This window comes from Mobula hypostoma, chromosome 7 (assembly GCF_963921235.1).
Source record: "Mobula hypostoma chromosome 7, sMobHyp1.1, whole genome shotgun sequence".
In the NCBI taxonomy this organism is placed as follows: domain Eukaryota; kingdom Metazoa; phylum Chordata; class Chondrichthyes; order Myliobatiformes; family Myliobatidae; genus Mobula; species Mobula hypostoma.
Window position 1 is genome coordinate 12,237,391 of NC_086103.1, and position 21,644 is coordinate 12,259,034.

General features: G+C 45.4%; 1 protein-coding gene across 2 annotated transcripts in view; it reads left to right on the forward strand.

Annotated features, from left to right (window-relative positions):
• Window positions 1-21,644, forward strand: part of gemin5 (gem (nuclear organelle) associated protein 5) — a 76,400-nt gene that overhangs the window by 30,922 nt on the left and 23,834 nt on the right. For both annotated transcript variants that reach the window (XM_063053030.1, XM_063053029.1), the window contains exons 14-17: window positions 2,126-2,265; window positions 5,288-5,459; window positions 7,181-7,396; window positions 18,189-18,320. In XM_063053030.1, the coding sequence (XP_062909100.1) occupies window positions 2,126-2,265; window positions 5,288-5,459; window positions 7,181-7,396; window positions 18,189-18,320 (660 nt within the window). The remainder of the gene's footprint in view (window positions 1-2,125; window positions 2,266-5,287; window positions 5,460-7,180; window positions 7,397-18,188; window positions 18,321-21,644) is intronic.

The following is a 21,644-nucleotide window of genomic DNA, read 5'->3' on the forward strand; positions in this document are numbered from 1 at the left end:
ATGTATGGTTCCCGCAGAATGACAGATCATGTCAGTGATGATGCACAGCCTCAGACTTGAAGGGTGTCAATTTAGAACAGGCATAAGGAATTTCTTTAGCCAGAGGGTGGTGAAACTGAAATTCATTGCCACAGATAACTGTAAAGGCCAAGTCACTGGGTGTATTTAAATCGGAGGTTGATAAGTTCTTGATTAGTTAGGGTATCAAAGATGGTGTCTCCAAAAGGCAGAATCCATTACTGAGGACCCCCATCACCCAGGACATGCCCTCTTCTCATCGCTACCGTCAGGGAGGAGGTACAGGAGTCTGAAGACACACACTCAACAATTCAGGAACAGCGTCTTCCCCTCCACCATCAGATTTCTGAATGAACAATGAACCCACAAACACTTCCTCACTATTCCCTCTCTTTTGTGCCACTTATTTGATTTTCTTATTTTGTATGTACTTATTGTAATTTATAGTTTTTATTATTATGTATTACAATGTACTGCTGCCGCAAAACAAATTTCACAACGTGTTTAGGTGATATTAAGCCTGATTCTAATTCTGTTACTGCAAGAGGGCAGGAGAATGGGGTTGAGGGGGATAATGAATCAGCCATGATGAAATGGCAGAACAAACTGGATGGGCTGAACTGCCTAATTCTGCTCCTGTGCTGTTTGGATTACAGTGAACCTGATTGTAAATCGAGTGACTGGGCTATGGGGAGAGGTTAGAGAGGATAGAACTCTTGGCATACTGGTGACTGAGTTGTGATTTTATAGAGGTGTGTCAAATCACGAGGGGCATAGGGTGAATGGATACCGTCTTTTTCCTCTAACTCAGAGGTAGTTTTTTTATGCAGAGAGTGGTGGGTGTGTGGAACGCCCTGCTAGGGGTGGTGATAGAGGCAGATACATTGGGGATATTTAAGAGCCTCTTAGATAGGCACTTGGATGATAGAAAAATGGAGGCAATGTGGGAGGGAAGGGTTAGATTGATCTCGGAGTATGTTACAAAGTCAGAAGAACATTGTGCATCAAAAGGCTGGAACTGTACTCTACCGTTCTATATTCTAACTCTGAGAGATCCCGGGGTGTCCCCTCACCCCCGTACCGAGAGATCCCGGGGCGCTCCCCCCCCCCCACCTCCGTGCTGAGAGATCCCGGGGCGTCCATCCCTTACCGAGAGATCCTGGGCTGTCCCTCCGCGGCGAGTTCCCATGTTGCAACTGTGAGATCTCTGGATGCTCATAAAAGCACAGGAACAGGCCCTTTGGCCCTTAGTGCTAGCACTGACCATAACATGGAACCTATTCCATTTGCCTAACAGTCTAACTGGTTATGATCTTGCATCCAACGTGATTGAAGACCCCCTCAGCTTGGAGATTCTCTCTTTTCCCTTTCAGTTCCCACCACTGTGTGTAAGGAATTTGTATGTTCTCCTTGTAACCGCGTGAGTTCCCTCCTATTGCTCTTGTTTCCCCCCACATTCCAAGGATGTACAGTTGAAGGTCAGTAGGTTGTTGGCGCTGCACGCATGGCGATTCCTGAGATCTGTCTCCAACGTATCCTCGGACTGTATCGATTGTTGGCGCAATTGATGGTCTTCACTCGAGGACCAACCAAAACAGATTCTTTCCAGGACAGGTATAGATCGCTCTCAGAAACCAGCCTCCCCTCCACGGACCCTGTCTACACTTCCCACTGTCTCAGTAAAACAGCCAGCATGATCAAAGACCCCACCCACCCCAGATATTCTCTCTTCTCCCCTCTCCCATCGGGCAGAAGACACAAAAGCCTGAAAGCACGTCCCACCAGGCCCAAGGACAGCTTCGATCCCACAGTTATCAGACTATTAAATAGTTCCCTAGTATAGTAAGACGGACTCCTGGCCTCCCAATCTACCTCGTTATGACCTTTCACCTTATTGTCTGCCTGCAGTGCACTCTAACTGCACCACTTTATTCTACGATCTGTTACTGTTTTACCTCAGTGTACTGATGGGATGAACTAATCTGTATGGATGGTGTGCAATGGGTACACGTGACACTAATAAACCAGTTCACCAACCAGATTTGTGAACTGTCCCCATGTGAGAATAATGAACTGATTGAATTTACTATTTCTCTTCCTGTCCCAGAACATCCCTCTGGAACGCCGACCACGATGACTGAGCCGTTCCGAACCCTCACTGGGCACACAGCGAAGATCACCAGCCTGGCATGGAGCCCCCACCACGATGCCACGCTGGTGTCTGCCTGCTACGACGGTACTGCCCAGGTGAGTGTTCGGTCTAGGAATCGACTGTTGGGCTGAAGACCGAATGGAGTGTGTTTTACATGAAGGTGGGACGCAGGAAGTAACACCTCAATATCTGTGCCGAGCAAAATGTCAAATTAACTCATCCCTTCTGCCTGTACGTGATCCATATCTCTCTATTCTCCATACGTTCGACGCCACGTATCTGCTTCCACCACCACAGGCAGTCCATCCCAGGCACACACCACCTTTTAAGTGTCAAAGAAAATCTTACCCCATGTATTTCCTGTAAACTTCTTCCCCCTTTTCACCTTAAATGCTTAATCACAGGAGATTTTGCAGATTCCGCAAGTCCAGAGGAACAGACTCAAAATGCTGGAGGAACTCAGCAGGTCAGTTGGTGTCTATGGAGAGGAATGAACAGTCAATGTTTCAGGCTGAAACCCTCCATCAGAATCGGTGAAGAGTTTCAATTCAAAACGTTGACTTAAAATGCTTGCCCCCTGGTATTCGACATTTAAACCCTGGGGATAAGGTAGTTCCTGCCTCTCCATTAGATTTCCCCTGTGTGTGTGTGTGTGTGTGTGTGTGTGTGTGTATGCGTGCGCGCGCGCGCAGTGTCTGCATATTCTCCTTGTGACCATGTGGGTTTCCTCCGGGTGCTCCAGTTTCCTCCCACATCCCAGAGGCATACTTGGGAGTCCTCGTACAGGGTTCCCTAAAGCAGAGATTCCGAACCTGGAGTCCACGGATCTTTAGCTTAATGATATTGGATTTTCCTATGGCACAAGAAAATTCGGGAACCCCTGCGCTATAGGTCCAAGATGGTTTATTGTCAATCTTCAGTACCTGAGTGTAAAGGAGATTGTTACTCCGGATCTGATATAGCATCAAAAAGCACAGTAAATATAAAAGCAACGCTGTAAAACATTTGCGGGTTGAGTCGGCGGTGAGGAAAGCAAGTGTGAGGTTAGCATTCATTCGGAGAGGACGAGAATATAGACGCAAAGCTGTCATGTTGAGGCTTTATTAGCCACTGGTAAGAATGTAGTGTGAGCCGTTTTGGGCCCCTTATCTGAGAACGGACGTGCTGACATTGGAGGGAGTCCAGAGGAGGTTCATGAGGGTTAAAGAATGCAGAGTGTTTGGTGGCTCTGAGCCTGTACTTGCTGGAGCTTAGACGAATGATGAGGGATCCCATTGAAAGGCTTGGACAGAGTGGCCATGCAGAGGATGTTTCCAACCGTGGGAGCGCCTCCGGACACTTCATCATTTTGTGCCGTGTCGTATGACATCATCATTATGTGCCATGTTGTATGATGTGGGTGATCCTAGTCTCACGTACTTGGCAAATTTCTCTACAGAAGTGATTTGCCATTGCATTCTTCTGGCCAGTGTCTTTACAAGATGGGTGATCCCAGCCATTATCAACACTCTTCAGAAATCGTCTGCCTGACGTCAGTGGTCGCAGGACTTGTGATGTGCACCAGGTGCTCATACGACCAGCCACCACCTGTTCCCGTGCCTTCACGTGACCCTGATCGGGAGCCAAGGGTGACCTGCAGGCCAGCGAAGGAAGGAGCGCCAAAACCTCCTTTGGTAGAGACGTATCTCCATACTGCCACCCAAATTCTGGGGCGTCCATCCTGAATGGAGATGTAAAGTAATTTCTTTAGCCTGATGATGGTGAATCTGTGGAGTTCATTGCCACAGATGGCTAAGGAGTCAAATCATTGGGTATATTTAAAACAGAGTTTGATTGGTTCTTGATTATTCAGGACAACAAAGGTTATGGGGAGGAGGGAGGGGAGTGCGGTTGAGAAGGATAATAAATCAGCCATGATAGAATGACAGCAGACTAGATGGGCCAGATGGCCTAATTCTCCTCCCTATGTTTTATGGTAGTGAGCCACATTGTTCCGGGACACTGTGGTGCAGAGGAGATTTCCCAGACTGGTTGAGATGGGTACGAGGTTGGTTCTGTAGAGAGACCAGAACAGATGGTTGTCCACCTTTGAGCAGAGAAAGGGAGCATTGCAAACCTAGTGTTTTGGTTCAGTAAATAAAGTAGCAAGAGACCCATTGACCAGGAGAGGGCGCACTTCCCCAGAGGCTGGTGGAGATGGAATTGGTAATGGTTTGTTATTGTCACACCTATCGAGACAAGGCAATGAAAAGCTTGGCTTCATAGTCAAATTCAAAATAAATTTGTTGTCAGAGTACGTATGTTACCATATACAAGCTTGAAATGTCGATGCTTTATTCCATAGATGCTGCCGAACCTCCTGAGTTCCTCCAGCATTTTGTGTGTGTTGCTTTGGATTTCCCCCATCTGCAGAATCTCTTGTGCATATGTCACCATACTCTACCTGGAGATTTATTTTTTTGCAGGCGTTTAGAAGAAAATTTTGCAATAGAATTCATGAAAAGTTATGCATAAAATTCAAGATTGTTTAATGTAATTTTCAGTATACAAGTGTAAAGAAGAACAAAATAGTTGTTACTCAAAACCCAAAGCAGAACAAAAAAAAGTTAAAGAACACAACAATAATAAAAAATATAAATATAAATACATAAGATAGCTTATAGATTGATTGTATGTTCATAAAATGACACTAGGCACAGGAGTGTCTGTACGTAAGGTGACTGACGGGAAATGATAAAGTAGTGGTGGTTGGGGGTGTGGAGGGGTGGGTGAGTGGGTTAGTGGGTGGAGGTGTTGATCAGCCTTATTGCTTGGGGAAAGTAACTGTTTTTGAGTCTGGTGGTCCTGGTGTGGATGCTACGTAGCCTCCTTCCTGATGGGAGTGGGACAAGTATCTAATGTGGAAAAGGAGACAAATGATGCCAATAATAAATAGATAAATAATACTGAGAGCATGAGGTGCAGAGTCCTGTCCATGACCGTGAGTCAGGTCAATGTTGAGGTGAGTGAAGTTATCCACACCGGATCGGGAGCCTGGTGGTTGAATGTCACCGTGTGTAAATGTTAACGGTTCTTCGTGCTGTTAATGTTATATGTTAACGGTTCTTTGGGCTGCAGGTGTGGGACGTCCTGAAGGAGGAGCCCAAGTGCAACTACCGAGGACACGCGGGGAGACTGCTGGGAGTGCAGTGGTCGCCAGTGGAGGCAGATGTGGTCTGGACAGGAGGGGATGACTTCACGGTGCGGCGATGGGAGGTTTCAAAGCAGGAACACACCAGACCACCTCAAGGTACAGTACTGATAATGTGCATTTTGTTTTCTTTTAGTTTTATTTAGAGATACAGGAAAGTAACGGGCCCTTTTGGGCCAATGAGCCCCTGCAGCCCAATTACACTCATGTGGCCAGTGAACCTACTACGTCTTTGGACTGTGGGAGGAAACGGGAGCACTGGGAGGAAACCCACATGGTCACTGGGCGAATGTACAAACTCCTTACAGACAGCAGTAGAAATTGAACACAGGTCTATAATAACGTTACACTCACCACTAATGTTACCGTGCAGCCTCTCTTTGTATTAATTGTTTATGGGTGTGGGTCTGGCTGTTAGGCCAGTGTTTACTGCGCTTGAGATGGAATCAGAATTGGTTTATCATTGTCAGTTGTACCGAGAGACAGCGAGAGGCTTGTCTTGCATGCTGTTCATACAGATCAGATCATTACACAGCGCACTGAGGTAGAACAAGGGAAAACAATGACAATGCAGAGTTAAGTGTAGCAGCTACAGAGAGAGTGCAGTGCAGGTAAACGATAAAGTGCAAGATCACAACGAGGTCAATTGTGAGGCCAGGAGTCCAGCTTGTTGTACCAGAGGTCAAACTAAGAGTCCAATAGCAGTGGAGTAGAAGCTGTTCTTGAGCCTGGCGGGACGTGTTTTTGGGCTTTTGTATCTTCTGCCCGATGGGAGAGGGGAGAAGAGAGAATGTCCGGGGTGGGTGGGTCTTTGTTTTTGCTGGCTGTTTGTCTCATTTCTCAGTAAGAGTCCATGGAGAAGAGGCTGGTTTCCATAACCTGCAGAGCTGTGTGTGGTTTCTTGTGGCAGGGGTTGCCCTTCCCATTTGACTTGTAGAAGCCCCTCTGGTGAAGGTGCTCCTGCTGTGCTGCTGTTGGGAACATTTCCAGGACATTTTCTCAACAATAACGAGCTAGCGACAGTAAAGCAATTTGTCCTGGTCCAACCTCAGAGACCCCACGGTCAAGAAGCTATTCTGAGAAGTAGGCATCATGGTCTACTTCCTGAGAAGGCCAAGGAGATTCAGCCGGTCCCTGACGACCCTCAATGCAACGTAGAAAACATCCTGTCCAGATGCACCGCGGCTCGGTACGGCAACTGGCCTGCGTGTGACTTCAAGAAACTGCAGAGAGTTATGGACACGTCTCAGCGTGTTTCATAAACCAGCCTCTTCTCTGAGAACTCTCTCTGGAGTTCCTTGTGGTCTCATGCAGTGCAATTGCAGCTTGTGTTTATCCTGCATGTGTGGGGGCTCTCATGTTATGCACCGTAATGCTGCTGCAAGTAAGCATTTCATTGCACCTGTGCGTACATGGACTTGCGCAGATGAGGGTAAAGTTATCTTTACACGGTAGTGTACTGTTTAGTGTAATGGTTTACTGCGCCAGCTGTAAGATCGGAGTTTGGTTCCCACCACTGTCTGTAAGGAGTTTGTACGTTCTCCTCGTGACCGTGTGGGTTTCCTCCGGGTGCTCTGGTTTCCTCCCACGGTCCAAAGATGTACAGGTTGGTGCTGGCGAGTTGTTGGCGTGCTGTGTTTGTGCTGGAAGCGTGGCGACACTTGTGTGCTGCCCCCAGCACATCGCAAAACTAAAAACCGTTGATGCGTTTCACTGTATGTTTCAATGTTTTAGTCTTCCTGTGATGTGATGGGTAAAGCTGACCTTGATCTTTCTGGTCTTTAACTATCTCTGAAATGTGGTCCTTGTTCCTCAATTAGGGAAGAAGTTCTCCGAGATGGAAAGGAAGAAGATAAACGGCTTGAAGCCCAAATCCAAGAAAGCCAAGAAAAAAGCGGACAAGAGCGTTGAGGGTTTGGGAGGGGTGGGATTTTCGGACACTCCATCGGAGGCCATTTCCACCCCCCGTGTCTGCAAGGAGCCGGAATGTTCCAGGGAAGTCGAAACGGGACTTGTTGGAACCTTTGAGGTGCCAGGTATGACTGATTGCTTCTATTCCATGGCCCAGAGGGGTGGATGCTAACCTCTGACCCCATTTTGAGGGCAATATCTAATGGCTCAGAGGAGGTGCAAAGGGACTTTGGAGTTCTACAGAATTCCTCAGAAGTTAACTTGCAGGTCGAGTTGGTGGTGGTGAAGGCAAATGCAACATTAGCGTTCATTTTGAGAGGACCAGAATATAAAAGCAAGGATGTAATGTTGAGGCTTTATAAAGCACTGGTGAGGCCTCACTTTGGAGTATTGTGAGGCCACATATCTAAGAAAGGATATGCTGCCATCGAAGAGGGTTCAGAGGAGGTTCATGAGAATGAACTTAAGAACATAAGAAATAGGAGCAGGAGTAGGCCATCCAGCCCATCGAGCCCGCCCCGCCATTCAATAAGATCATGGCTGATCTGGTCTGTAAGCTCAGCTCCATCTACCTGCCTTTTCCCCATAGCCCTTAATTCCCCTGCTATGTAAAATGATTCCAGGAATGAATGGATTAACATGTAAGGAGCATTGATGACTCTGGGCCTGTACTCGCTGGAGTTTAGAAGGTGGAGAGGCGATCTCACTGAAGCCTATTGAAAAGGGGATAACTACACTCACTTGCCCCATCATTGAGATCTTCCCATCTTCCCACATCAATGAGATCTTTCCACAGCCAGTGATCTCACTTTAAGAACTCTGTATCTTGTTATCTCATGTTCTCATTATTTATTGCTATTTATTTATATTTGCATTTGCACAGTTTGTTGTCTTCTGCACTCTGGTTGATCTTTTATTAAACACAAAATAATCTGCAGTTGCTGGGGCCAAAGCAACACTCACAACACGCTGGAGGAACTCAGGAGGTCGGGCAGCATCCGTGGAAAGGATTGGTCGAAAAGACTGGCTCCATCCTGGCGAAGGGTTCTGGCCCAAAACGTCGACTGATCTTTTCCACAGATGTTGCCCGACCTGCTGAGTTCCTCCGGCGTGTTGTGAGTGATCTTTTACTAATCCTGTAATAAATGTACCACCCTGATACATTTGTACTCTGCCAATAAAACTTACTTTGAGCTTTCAATACTGAAATGTTGAGATAGAATGGATGTAGAGAGAATGTTTTCTGTAATGGGGGAGCCTAGGACCAGAGGGCACAGCCTCAGAATATCTGGACGTCTCAGAGATGAGGAAGAATTTCTTCAGCCAGGTAATAGTAAATCTGTGGAATTCATTGCTGTGGAGGACTAGTCATGGGGTATGTTTAGAGTGGAACTTGATAGGTTATTGATCAGTGAGGATCTGAAAGGTTACTGAGAGAAGGTCTCGCAGAAGCAGAAGTGCAGTGAAGTGCCTCACGATCAGCTCTTCTTGGTGCACAAATATATCAGTGCAGTCCCAATTCTACTCACCAGACCTGGAATATCTACCAGTTAAGTGCCATCCATGATTTCCAGGATCATCTTGGTAGCAGTATATATTCCACCTCAGGCCAATGTCAATCAGGCTTCAGATGATCTGAGCGATGGGATCAATATGCACTAAACAGTGCATCCTAATGCCTTCATTATCGTTTTGGGAGATTTTAACCAGGCCAGTCTGAAAAAAATCACTAAGCAATTACCATCAACAGATCACTTGCAATACCAGAGGAAACAACACACTGGACCATTGTTACACCACCATCAGGAATGCCTACTGTGCTATTCCACGCCCTCACTTTGGGAAGTGTGATCACCTGACTGTACTTCTACTCCTTCAGTATAGCAGAGACTGAAGACTGCAGCACCAGTAGTGAGGACCAAGAAGGTTTGGACAAGGGAAGCACAGGAGCGCCTACAGGACTGGTTTGAATCGGTGGACTGGACTGTATTCAGGGATTCATCTTCAAACCTGGATGAGTATACTGCAGTTGTTACCAACTTCATTAAACCTGTGTGGATGAGTGTGTGCCCACAGAGACTTACTCTACATTCCCAAACCAAAAGCCATGGATGGACCGAGAGGCACGTCATCTGCTGAAGGCAAGATCTGTGGCATCCAAGTCTGGTGACCCTGGCCTGTACCAGAAAACCAGGTATGGTCTGCGGAGAGCTATTTCAAGGACGAAGAGACAATTTCGAATGAGGTTGGCGGCAACATCGGATGTACGACAACTCTGGCAGGGTTTGCAAGACATTACTTCCTACAAAGTGAAACCCAATAACATGAATGGCAGCAACGCTTAACTACCAGATGAACTCAACACCTTCTATGCCCGCTTTGAAAGGGAGAATGTAACTACAGCTGTGAAGATCCCTGCTGCACCTGATGACCCTGTGATCTCCGTCTCAGAGGGCGATGTTAGGCTGTCTTTAAAGAGAGTGAACCCTTGCAAGGTGGAAGGCCTGATGGAGTACCAGGTAAGGCTCTGAGAACCTGTGCTTGGCAACTGACGGGAGTATGCAAGGACATTTTCAACCTCTCACTGCTATGGGTGGAAGTTCCCACTTGCTTCAATAAGGCAACAATTATACCAGTGCCTGAGAAGAATAATGTGAGCTACCTTACTGACTATCGCCCAGTAGCACTCACGTCGACAGTGAGGAAATGCTATGAGAGGTTGGTTATGACTAGACTGAACTCCTGCCTCAGCAAAGACCTGGACCCATTGCAATTTGCCTATCGCCACAATAGGTCAACGGCAGGTGCAATCTCCATGGCTCTCCACAAGGTTTTAGACCACCTGGACAACACAAACACCTACGTCAGGATGCCGTTCATCGACTATAGCTCAGCATTTAACACCAACATTCCCACAATCCTGATTGAGAAGTTGCAGAACCTGGGCCTCTGTACCTCCCTCTGCAATTGGATCCTCGACTTCCTAACCGGAAGACTATAATCTGTGCAGATTGGTGATGATATCTCCTCCTCGCTGATGATCAACACTGGCACACCTCAGGGGTGTGTGCTTAGCCCACTGCTCTACTCTCTATATACCCATGACTGTGTGGCTAGGCATAGCTCAAATACCATCTATAAATTTGCTGACGATACAACCATTGTTGGTAGAATCTCAGATGGAGGCAAGAGAGCATGCAGGAGTGAGATATGCCAACTAGTGAAGTGGTGTTGCAGCAACAACCTTGCACTTAACGTCAGTAAGACCAAAGAGCTGATTGTGGACTTCAGGAAGGGTAAGACGAAGGAACACAAACCAATCCTCATAGAGGGATCAGAAATGGAGAGAGTGAGCAGTTTCAAGTTCTTGTGTGTCAAACTCTTTGAGGATCTAACCTGGTCCCAACATATCGATGCTCTATACTTCATCAAGAGTTTGAAGAGATTTGGTATGTCAACAAATACACTCAAAAAGCATCTATAGTTGTACTGTGGAGAACATTCTGACAGGCTGCATCACTGTCTGGTATGGAGGGGCTACTGCACAGGACCGAAAGAAGCTGCAGAAGGTTGTAAATCTAGTCAGCTCCATCCTGGGTACTAACCTACAAAGTACCCAGGACATCTTTAGGGAGCGGTGTCTCAGAAAGGCAGCGTCCATTATTAAGGACCTCCAGCACCCAGGGCATGCCCTTTTCTCACTGTTACCATCAGGTAGGAGATACAGAAGCCTGAAGGCACACACTCAGCGATTCAGGAACAGCTTCTTCCCCTCTGCCATCCAATTCCTAAATGGACTTTGAACCCGTGAACACTACCTCACTTTTTTATTATATATTATTTCTGCTTTTTGCACAATTTTTAATCTATTCAATTTTTTGATTGATTGATTTTATTTATTTATTCTTCTAGATTATGTATTGCATTGAACTGCTGCTGCTAAGTTAACAAATTTCACGTCACATGCCGGTGATAATAAACCTGATTCTGATTCTGAATGAGGTTGAGAGGGGAAATTAATCTATCATGGTGGAGAATACTCGGGGCCAAATAGTCTGTTGCTGCACCTATGTCTTATGGTCTGAGGTCAAGGGTTGACAATGGGTAACATTGTAGTACGGCTTGTGGTGTTACAGCCTTTCAGCATCATTATCCCCCGTTTGATCCTGACCTTTGGTTCTGTCTGTGTGGAGTTTGCACGTCCTCCGTGACCACGTGGGCTACCCCTGGGTTCTCCGGTTTCCTCCCACATTGCAGTGATGAAAGGGTCAGTGGGACAACTGGCCATTCTCAATTGCCCTGGTGTGCAGTGAATCTCGGTGGGGGGGGGGGGGCGGAGGGGAGTTGGTAAGCTGGTATATTTTTGTCTTGGGTGCTGAGACACAGTGAAAAGCTGGTCTTGCATACTCTCATACAGATGAGATTACTGGGTGCCGCTGTAATGTAGCTGTTAGCATGACGCTGTTACAGCTCAAGGCGTCCTGGGTACATCCTCCCTGTGGAATGGGAGAGTTTCCTCACTGTGCTCCGGTTGCCTCCCTCAGTCTGAAGACGTACCTGCTAGGAGGTTAATTGGTCATTGTGAATTGTCCTGTGATTAGGTTAGGGTCACATCGGGGTGTTGCTGGGCGGTGAGGCTCATTGGGCTGGAAGGGCCTGTTCCACACTGTATCCCTACATACATAAATCAGATGCATTGAGGTAGAATGAGTTAAAACAGTAACATCGCAGAATTAAGAGTAACAGAAAGTGCGCTGTAGGTAAAATGATAAGGTGGAAGGTCATAAACGAGGTCAAGTGCCCATCTTATCATACGAAGGAACTGTTTAACAGTCTTCAGAGCGCCAGAGACATTCTCGCGATCTTATAAGAGATGTTGGATTCTGACGTGTTTGATCCAAGATTCTTTCGGAAGTCAGGAAAGAGGCACAAAACTTGTTCCTTCATGATCATTTTATTAAGAGTTGATAAAGGAAAATTAAACAGACAGTGATAAGCAAACTGAGCAAAGAGAGAGACTAAGGGACTAAGAACTAAGTTCAAGAAGGCTTTGTGTTTAGCTATTTTTATACCCATGGATAAGGAAAAATTCCATTCAAGTTTATAGATAAAAGTTAACCAATGAGAAAACAAATATTCAAATAATGCAGTGCAAAGAAGCTTCCAGAACTTTTCAGAATTATACTTTGTATAAACACATATTAAACTTGTATACTATAGCCACAAAGGTGCATATTGACCAGTTACTTGTATATAAATAATTATATCAAAATACAAGCAGACAATTAATTGTTAAGCTGCAAAAAAAAAGCAATAAAACAGTCTAATCTGCGAATTAAGCAGTCGGATCCAACAGGAACAGAGACTCTTTCAGCATCTGGATGAAGATGAGAACTGTCAGGGCTGAGAAGGCTACAGATTAAATGGCTGATTGGTACAGGCATGTTGGCCTGTTTCTCTGTTGCATGATGTTACATTAGCAAATTTGCAGATGACACAAAGCTGGGTGGCAGTGTGAAATGTGAGGAGGATGTTATGAGAATGCAGGGTGACTTGGACAGGTTGGGTGAGTGGGCAGATGCATGGCAGATGCAGTTTAATGTGGATAAATGTGAGGTTATCCACTTTGGTGGCAAGAACAGGAAGGCAGATTACTATCTGAATAGTGTCAAGTTAGGAAAAGGGGAAGTACAACAAGATCTGGGTGTCCTTGTTCATCAGTCACTGAAAGTAAGCATACAGGTACAGCAGGCAGTGAAGAAAGCTAATGGCATGTTGGCCTTCATAACAAGGGGAGTTGAGTTTAGGAGCAAAGAGGTCCTTCTGCAGTTGTACAGGGCCCTGGTGAGACCCACCTGGAGTATTGTGTACAGTTTTGGTCTCCAAATTTAAGGAAGGACTTTCTTGCTATGGAGGGAGTGCAGTGTAGGTTCACAGGGTTAATTCCAGGGATGGCGGGAATGTCATATGTTGAAAGATTGGAGTGACTGGGGTTGTATACACTGGAATTTAGAAGGATGAGAGGGGATCTGATTGAAACGTATAAGATTATTAAGGGATTGGACACACTAGAGGCAGGAAACATGTTCCCGATGTTGGGGGAGTCCAGAACCAGAGGCCACAGTTTAAGAATAAGGGGCAGACAATTTAGAACGGAGTTGAGGAAAAACTTTTTCACATAGAATGTTGTGGATCTGTGGAATGCTCTGCCTCAGAGGGCAGTGGAGGCCAATTCTCTGGATTCTTTCAAGAAAGAGATAGATAGAGCTCTTAAAGATAGCGGTGTCAAGGGATATGGGGAGAAGGCAGGAAAAGGGTACTGATTGTGGATGATCAGCCATGATCACAGTGAATGGCGGTACTGGCTCGAAGGGCTGAATGGCCTACTCCTGCACCTATTGTCTATTGTTACTAAAGGGGGAAATCAGTGAAAGGGTCATTGATTTATATTTGTATGGCACAAAAACAAGCCCGAGTGTGAGGGAACTATTTAGTGGAATTATAACAGTGTCGTAAACACAAGAGGTTCTGCAGATGCTGGAAATCCGAGCAACACACACAAAATGCTGGAGGAACTCAGTAGGTCAGGCAGCGTCTATGGAGAAGAATGTTTCAGACCGAGATCCTTCAGCAGTCCCGAGGAAGGGCCTTGGCCTGAAACGTCGGTTGTTTATTAACTTCCATAGATGCTGCCTGGCCTGTTGAGATCCCCCAGCATTTTGTGTGTTGCAACAGTGTCTGTACTTTTGTGCCTGTGTCTGATGTCAGGCATATTTATTTACGCCCTCTGGCCCTTCATGCCATAGTGCCCTGCAACCCCTGACAAGCCTGATTAACTCTACCCTGTTCGCAGGACAAATTACAATGACCAGTTAACCTACCCGGTATGCCTTTGGGCTGTGGGAGGAAGCTGGAGCACCCGGGGAAAACCTACTCATTCCACGTACAGAGACTTCTTACAGAACGGCACAGGAATTGAACTCTGAACTCGGATGCCCTGAAGTGTAATAGTCCCCGCTAACCGCTACGCCCGTGGATTGAACCACGTCCTACTGATCCTGAGACAAGACCAGGGCAGCACTGCGTTGTTGGTGGTAAACTGCCTTGATTGGCCTCGAGGCCTGTTTCCTCTTGGAGAATGATAAATACGGTTTATTGGTGGCTCGGTAACGCAGTGGTTAACGTAACGCTTTACTGCGGCAGCTGTAAGATCGGGGCTCAATTCACTCCTCTGCCTGTATGCTTAGTCATGACTGTGTGGGTTTCTTCTGGGTGCTCTGGTTTCCTCCCGCGTGGCAAAGAAGTACGGGTTAGGGTTCGTGAGTCGTGGACACATTGGCGCTGGAAGTATGCCGCCCCCAGTACACCCTCGGACTGTGTTGGTCGTGGCTGCAAAGGACACATTTCACTGTAACGATGTGCAGGTGACAAATAAAACAAATCTGTAAATCCTCCCAGCTCGCTGAAAGGTCTTCGACCTGAAACGTTGACTTTGTTCCTCTCTTCACAGATGCCGTCTGGCCTGTTGTGCGTTTCCAGAATCTTGTGTTTCTGAATTCACGTTTATTTATAAACCACATTTTATAATGCTGCATACATTGAATATACACGCTGGTATTTATACACATCTTATTCTATGTCTGTAGTTCTAACTATATTTTATATAATTCTTTAAATGTTACAATTGTTGAATGTTGTATTTTGTTGGATGTCACACCCTGACCAACACATCACAGCACATTCCCAACAATGTCAATGTATATGGTGAATAAAGTTGACCCTTGACCCTTCCTTCCTTCTGCACTTTCTCAATCATGTCACCTTCTTCCCTGTCTTTACTGGTGATTTCTGCTTGGACCGAATAAAGCTCTGCTCGGACTGTGGATAAATTCCTTAGATCCACCTGAAAACCTGCTGAAGATTATTTTCTCACAGTAAAATAGTCAAATGGGCTGTTACAAGACTATTGTACGCTCCCCTAGTAAATAAAATGGACTCAGCGTCACAGTCTACTTAGTCTTGCACCTTTAATTATTTATTTTTATTGAGATACAATGCGGTATAGTCCCTTAGAGCTGCGTTGGCCAACAACCCTCACTGTAAACCTAGCATAGTCACGGGATAATTTAGATTATGAAGACACGCAGTCCTCTTTTATTGCCATTTAGTAATGCATGCATTAAGAAATGATACAATATTTCCTCCGGTATGATATCACAAAACACAGGACAGACCAAGACTGAAAAAACTAACAAAACCACATAATTATAACATATAGTTACAACAGTGCAACAATACCATAACTTGATGAAGAAGTCCATGAGCACAGTAAAAGCTCAAAGTCTCTCAAATGTTCCACATCTCACGCAGACGGGAGAAGGAAGAAAAACTCTCCCTGCCATGCCCGACCACAATCCGTCTCTGAGTCATCCGAAAACTTCGAGCCTCCGAATCAGCTCTCCGACACCGAGTACTGAACGCCATCTCTGTCCGAATGATTCGACCTCAATCTCGGTGGCCAACAGCAGGCAAAGCCGGGGATTTTGAGGCCTTCCCTCCGGAAGATTCCTGACCACGCAGTAACAACAGCAGCGAACGAGCATTTCAGGAATTTCTCCAGATGTTCCTCTGTGCTTTCACGTCCCTCTCCAATCAGAATTGTCCACGGCCCCTATTTAGTGGATACAATATCATTTTTCACCGGAGGCTGTGCACGCACGGCGCGCTGCTCGCTCTCCTCCCGCGGAATACAATGAATTGTTAGTCTACTAACCATAATGTCTTTGGACTGTGGGAGGAAACTGGGGCACCCAGCGAATACCCATGCATTCCATGAGGAGAACCATAGAAACTACAGCATGGAAACAGGCCCTTTGGCCCTTCTTGGCTGTGCTGAACCATTTTCTGCCTAGTCCCACTGACCTGCACACGGACCATATCCCTCCATACACCTCCCATCCATGTATCTGTCCAATTTATTCTTAAATGTTAAAAAAGAACCCGCATTTACCACCTCGTCTGGCAGCTCATTCCACACTCCTACCACTCTCTGTGTGAAGAAGCACCCCCAATGTTCCCTTTAAACTTTTCCCCCCTCACCCTTAACCCATGTCCTCTGGTTTTTTTTCTCCCCTTGCCTCAGTGGAAAAAGTCTGCTTGCATTCACTCTATCTATACCCATCATAATTTTATATACCTCTATCAAATCTCCCCTCATTCTTCTACGCTTCAGGGAATAAAGTCCTAATCTATTCAACCTTTCTCTGTAACTGAGTTTCTCAAGTCCTGGCAACATCCTTGTAAACCTTCTCTGCACTCTTTCAACCTTATTTATATCCTTCCTGTAATTTGGTGACCAAAACTGAACACAATACTCCAGATTCGGCCTCACCAATGCCTTATATAACCTCATCATAACATTCCAGCTCTTATACTCAATACTTTGATTAATAAAGGCCAATGTACCAAAAGCTCTCTTTACGACCCCATCTACTTGTGATGCCACTTTTAGGGAATTTTGTATCTGTATTCCCAGATCCCTCTGTTCTACTGCAGTCCTCAGTGCCTTACCATTAACCCTGTATGTTCTGCCTTAGTTTGTCCTTCCAACGTGCAATACCTCACACTTGTCAGTATTAAACTCCATCTGCCATTTTTCAGCCCATTTTTGCAGCTGGTCCAAGTCCCTCTGCAGGCTCTGAAAACCTTCCTCACTGTCTACTACACCTCCAATCTTTGTATCATCAGCAAATTTGCTGATCCAATTCACCACATTATCATCCAGATCATTGATATAGATGACAGATAACACTGATCCCTGTGGCACACCACCAGTCACAGGCCTCCACTCAGAGAAGCAATTCTGTACCATTTAGAGAACATACAGTCTCTTTACAGATGACATTGGAATTGAACTCCGAACTCCACCCCGAGATGTAATAGTGTTCCGCTAACCGCTGCCCCACCGTGGTATTGTCCGCCTGCACTGTAACACTTCAGTCTGCAGCCACGCACAGGTCAGGCAGCATGGATGGAAATGTGTGGGTGGTCAACATTTCAAGCCGGGACCTTTCGTCAGCACTGGAAAGGATGGGGGAAGACACCAGAATAAGAAGGTGGGGGGAGGGGAAGGAGGACAAGGTGGAAGGTGATAGGTGAAGCAGATGGATAGGAAAGGGAAAGGGCTGGAGAGGAAGAAATCTGAAAGAAGTGGGGAGTGGATCATAGGAGAAAGGGAAGGAGGAAGGGTACTGGGGGGAAAGTGATTTATTCTGCATTCTGTTATTGGCAGCTAATCTGATCAACCATTCCATTTAGCATTCCCACATCCCCCTCTGTCTGTGACCTCAGTCATTGCACTGTACACATGATAAACCAATTTTTATAATGCTGCTTATGTTGTACATACTTGCTGGTATTTGTGTATTTATGCACATTTTATTTTGTATATGTACTTCTAACTTCAAGTATTTGTTATTCAAAGTACACTTATTATCAAAGTATGCATGCAGTGTGCAACTCATGAGTTTTCTCTTCCCGCAGTCAGACAGGAAACAAAGAAGCAGCGTGGAACCCCTTCACCCAATGCACAAAAAAAGAACAAATCACGCAAATGGCAAAGACAAGCGAAAAACTGGCTATTAAACATAAAACCGCAGCGTCATTGAACCAGTGTAGTAATGTTCAGTTTAGTTCTGTTCAATTTAGCGTTGTGTGTTTCCTCATAATTGTTCGGTGTTGATGTTTGTTGTTGCATCTCACACTCTGACCAACGCACCACAGCATATCCCCAACACATGTCAGAGTACAGTATCTGGCCAACAAAGCTGATCCTTGACTTACAGTCTTTAATTTCCAGTGTTGTATCATTTACCTTGGGATTGTATGATTGACGTGTCTCCCGGTTATTCCCAACAGCGCCTCTGGAAGAGCACGGATTTCAGGAGAGCATGGAAGCCTGGCGTCCCAATGCTGCACAGGTCCCTGCAAACCTGCTCCCTCAGGCCAGGAAGGACCGGACGAGGGATGAGAAGAAGAGAGATAAGCCAGGTGAACCTTTTCTTTTCTTCTCTGGTGTCGTGGGAATTGTGCGTTTCTCCAAGAGGATCAGGGTTGGCGGGGATCAGGTTTGTTCTTACCGTGTTAGATCATCTGAAGCTGTTTGGCAGTGCAGTGAAAAGATAAAATTACTACACATTTCAAAATAGTGAGGGGGAGAAAAGTTCTAACAATGGGTTCATGACCGTTCAGAAAACTGCCGGTGGAGGGGAAGAAGCTGTTCCTAAATCAGTGAGTTTGAGCTTTCAGTTTCCTGTACCTCCTCCCTGATGGTAGTTCACTCAACTTCATTCACCCCAACACTAAACTGTTCCCACAACCTATGGACACACTTTCAGGGACTCTTCATCACGTGTTCTCTATCTATTTATTTTGTATTTCCACAGTTTGTTGTTGTTTGCACTTTGGTTGATTGTCCATTCTGTTGGGTGGGGCCTTTCATTGATTCCTATATTAGGTTAGATTATGAGGACACGCAGTCCTCTTTTATTGTCATTTAGTAATGCATGCATTAAGAAACGATACGATGTTCCTCCAGAATGATATTACAGAAACACAAGACGAACCAAGACTAAAAAAATTGACAAAAACCACACAATTATAACATATAGTTACAACAGTGCAAAACAATACCATAATTTGATAGAGAACAGACCATGGGCACGGTAAAAATAAAAGTCTCAAAGTCTCTCGAAAGTCCCATCATCTCACGCAGTCGGTAGAAGCAAGAGAAACTCTCTTCCTGCCATGAACCTCCAGCGCCGCAAACTTGCCGATGCAGCTCCCTGGAAGCACCCGACCATAGCCGACTCTCAAGTCCATCCGAAAACTTTGAGCCTCCGACCAGCCCTCCGAGTCCAAGCACCGAGCACCATCTCTGCTGAGCGCTTCGACCCCGGCCCTGGTAACAGGCAGTCGGCAAAGCCGAGGATTCGGGGCCTTCCCCTCCGGAGATTCTCGATCGCACAGTAGCAGCGGCAGCAAAGCAGGCATTTCCGAAGTTTCTCCAGATGTTCCTCCGTGCTTCTCACATCCGTCTCCATCAAATCAGAATTATGCACGGCCCCTACTTAACAAATACGATATCATTCTGGAGCGGCCGCGTGCGCTGTCGCGCCACTATCTTCTCCTCCCCATCTATTCTATACTGTTTCGTGAATTTACTGAGTATGCACACAAGAAAACAAATCTCAGGGTTGTATATGGAGATATTCATGTGCTTGGATTTAAACTTTGAACAGTGGTATTGTGGATAAAGACCAGGATGGTCTTCAGATACGAAACATTAGTAATGGAGATTGCTGAGTCTATAACCCTCTGTAGCCTCGTTTGATCTCGTACATTGTACCAGACGGAACCACTCCAAAATGCTCTCCGTGGTTCATCTATAGAAACTTGCAGGAGTCTTCAGTAACATGCCAAATCTCCTCAAACACCCAAGTAGTGAGAGCCACTGGTGTGCTGCCTTCATGATTGCATCAATGTGTTGGATGCAGGATTGATAAGCCACGAACTGAGCCAGGCTGCACCTGGAGTACTCTTTGTGATGTTATGAGAAAGGTGTTGTTTCAGTGGAAAGAGCATGAAGAAGGTTTACAATTTGTTCAGACCAGAAGCTTATTCTGAGACTGAGGGTGACCTCATACAAGTTTGATTATGTATTTCTTTTCATAAATTCTATTGCATTTCTTTATTTTTTGTAAATACTACAAGAAAATGAATCTCAAGATAGTATACTGTGACATCTACAGTACTGTGCAAAAATCTTAGGCACATCTATATAGCTAGGGAGCCCAAGGCTTCTGCACTGTACTGTAGTAATTTTATGTATCGCACTGTCCTGCTGCCACAAAAACAAATAACACATTTGATAAATGTGAGTGATGATAAACCTGATTCTGATATGGATCTGTATTGTGGACTGAGAGTGGGAAGGGGTCAGCAAGAGGGGAATCATGGTTGGTTGGGGAAAAGGGGAAGGGATGGGGAGGGAGCAGGAAGGATCAGAGAGCCATTGTGTAAACCAATTGTGTGGAATCAAATGACCTGAGGGCTGGGTGTACCTGCACCCATGCCATGCCCTGCCCCTGGCACTCCTTCTCTGCCACCTGTCCCACAACCCTCCTGTGATGTTCCACCCTCGCCATTCCCAACATCCTTTGCTCCCACAGATTTACAAACTCTATTCTCATAGTCATAGTCATACTTTATTGATCCCGGGGGAAATTGGTTAAATTTCCTTGCTCCACGTTGACAAATATGATACTGTGCAGATTAAAGAAATGCTATAGAATTTATGAAAAATTATGCATACAGTACTCTGCAAAAGTCTCAGATATAGATCCAAGACTTTTGCACCGTACTGTATGCATAATTTTTAAAGTATAAATTCTATAGTACTTTAATTTTCCTATAAACGTCGGCGAGAAAATGAATCTCGAGGATATATATGATGATGGATAAGTACTTCGTTTTAAAAAAAAACTTACTTTGACTTCTGACTTGTGACCTTTTGACTTAGAAAATCGTGAAGGGTATGGATTAGGTAGATAGTCCTAGTTTTCCCCCAGGGTAGGTGCATGGAGGGGAGAGGCTTGGACGGTTATGAGGCATTGTTTGTGTATAGTTATGGGAGGCAGAGATCTTTGTCTGAGCCTAGTTTTTCATTGATTCTATTGTATTTCCTTGTTCAAAGTAAATTTATTATCAAAATTCATTTATGTCACCATGAGATTAATTTTCTTGCGGGCATTCAGAGTAAAGTTGAAAACCATAATCGAATCAATGACAGACCACACCCAACAGGACAGACAAACAACCAGTGTGCAAAAAACAGCAAACTGGGCAAATACAAAAAAAAAATCATAATAATAAATAAATAAGCAATAAATATTGAGAACATGAGATGAGGAATCCTTGAAAGTGAGTCCATAGGTTGTGGGATGAGTGAGTGATGAGGCAAGTGAAGTTGAGTGAAGTTATCCACTTTTGTTCAGGAGCCTGATGGTTGAGGGGTAATAACAGTCCCTAAACCTGGTGGTGCAGTTCCTGAGGCTCCTGTACCAGCTTCCTCATGGCAGCAATGAGAAGAGATCATGGCCTGGATGCTGGGGGTCCTTGATAGTGGACACTGCTTTCCTGTGACAGCGCTCTGTGTAGATGTGGTCAGTAGTGGAAAGGGCTTTACCAGTGATGGACTAGGCCATATCAACCATTTTTGAAGATGTTCCTTACAAGGGCATTTGTGTTTCTGTAACTGGCCATGCTGCAACCCGTCAATTATATTCTTCACCCACCTATAGAAGGTTGTCAAAG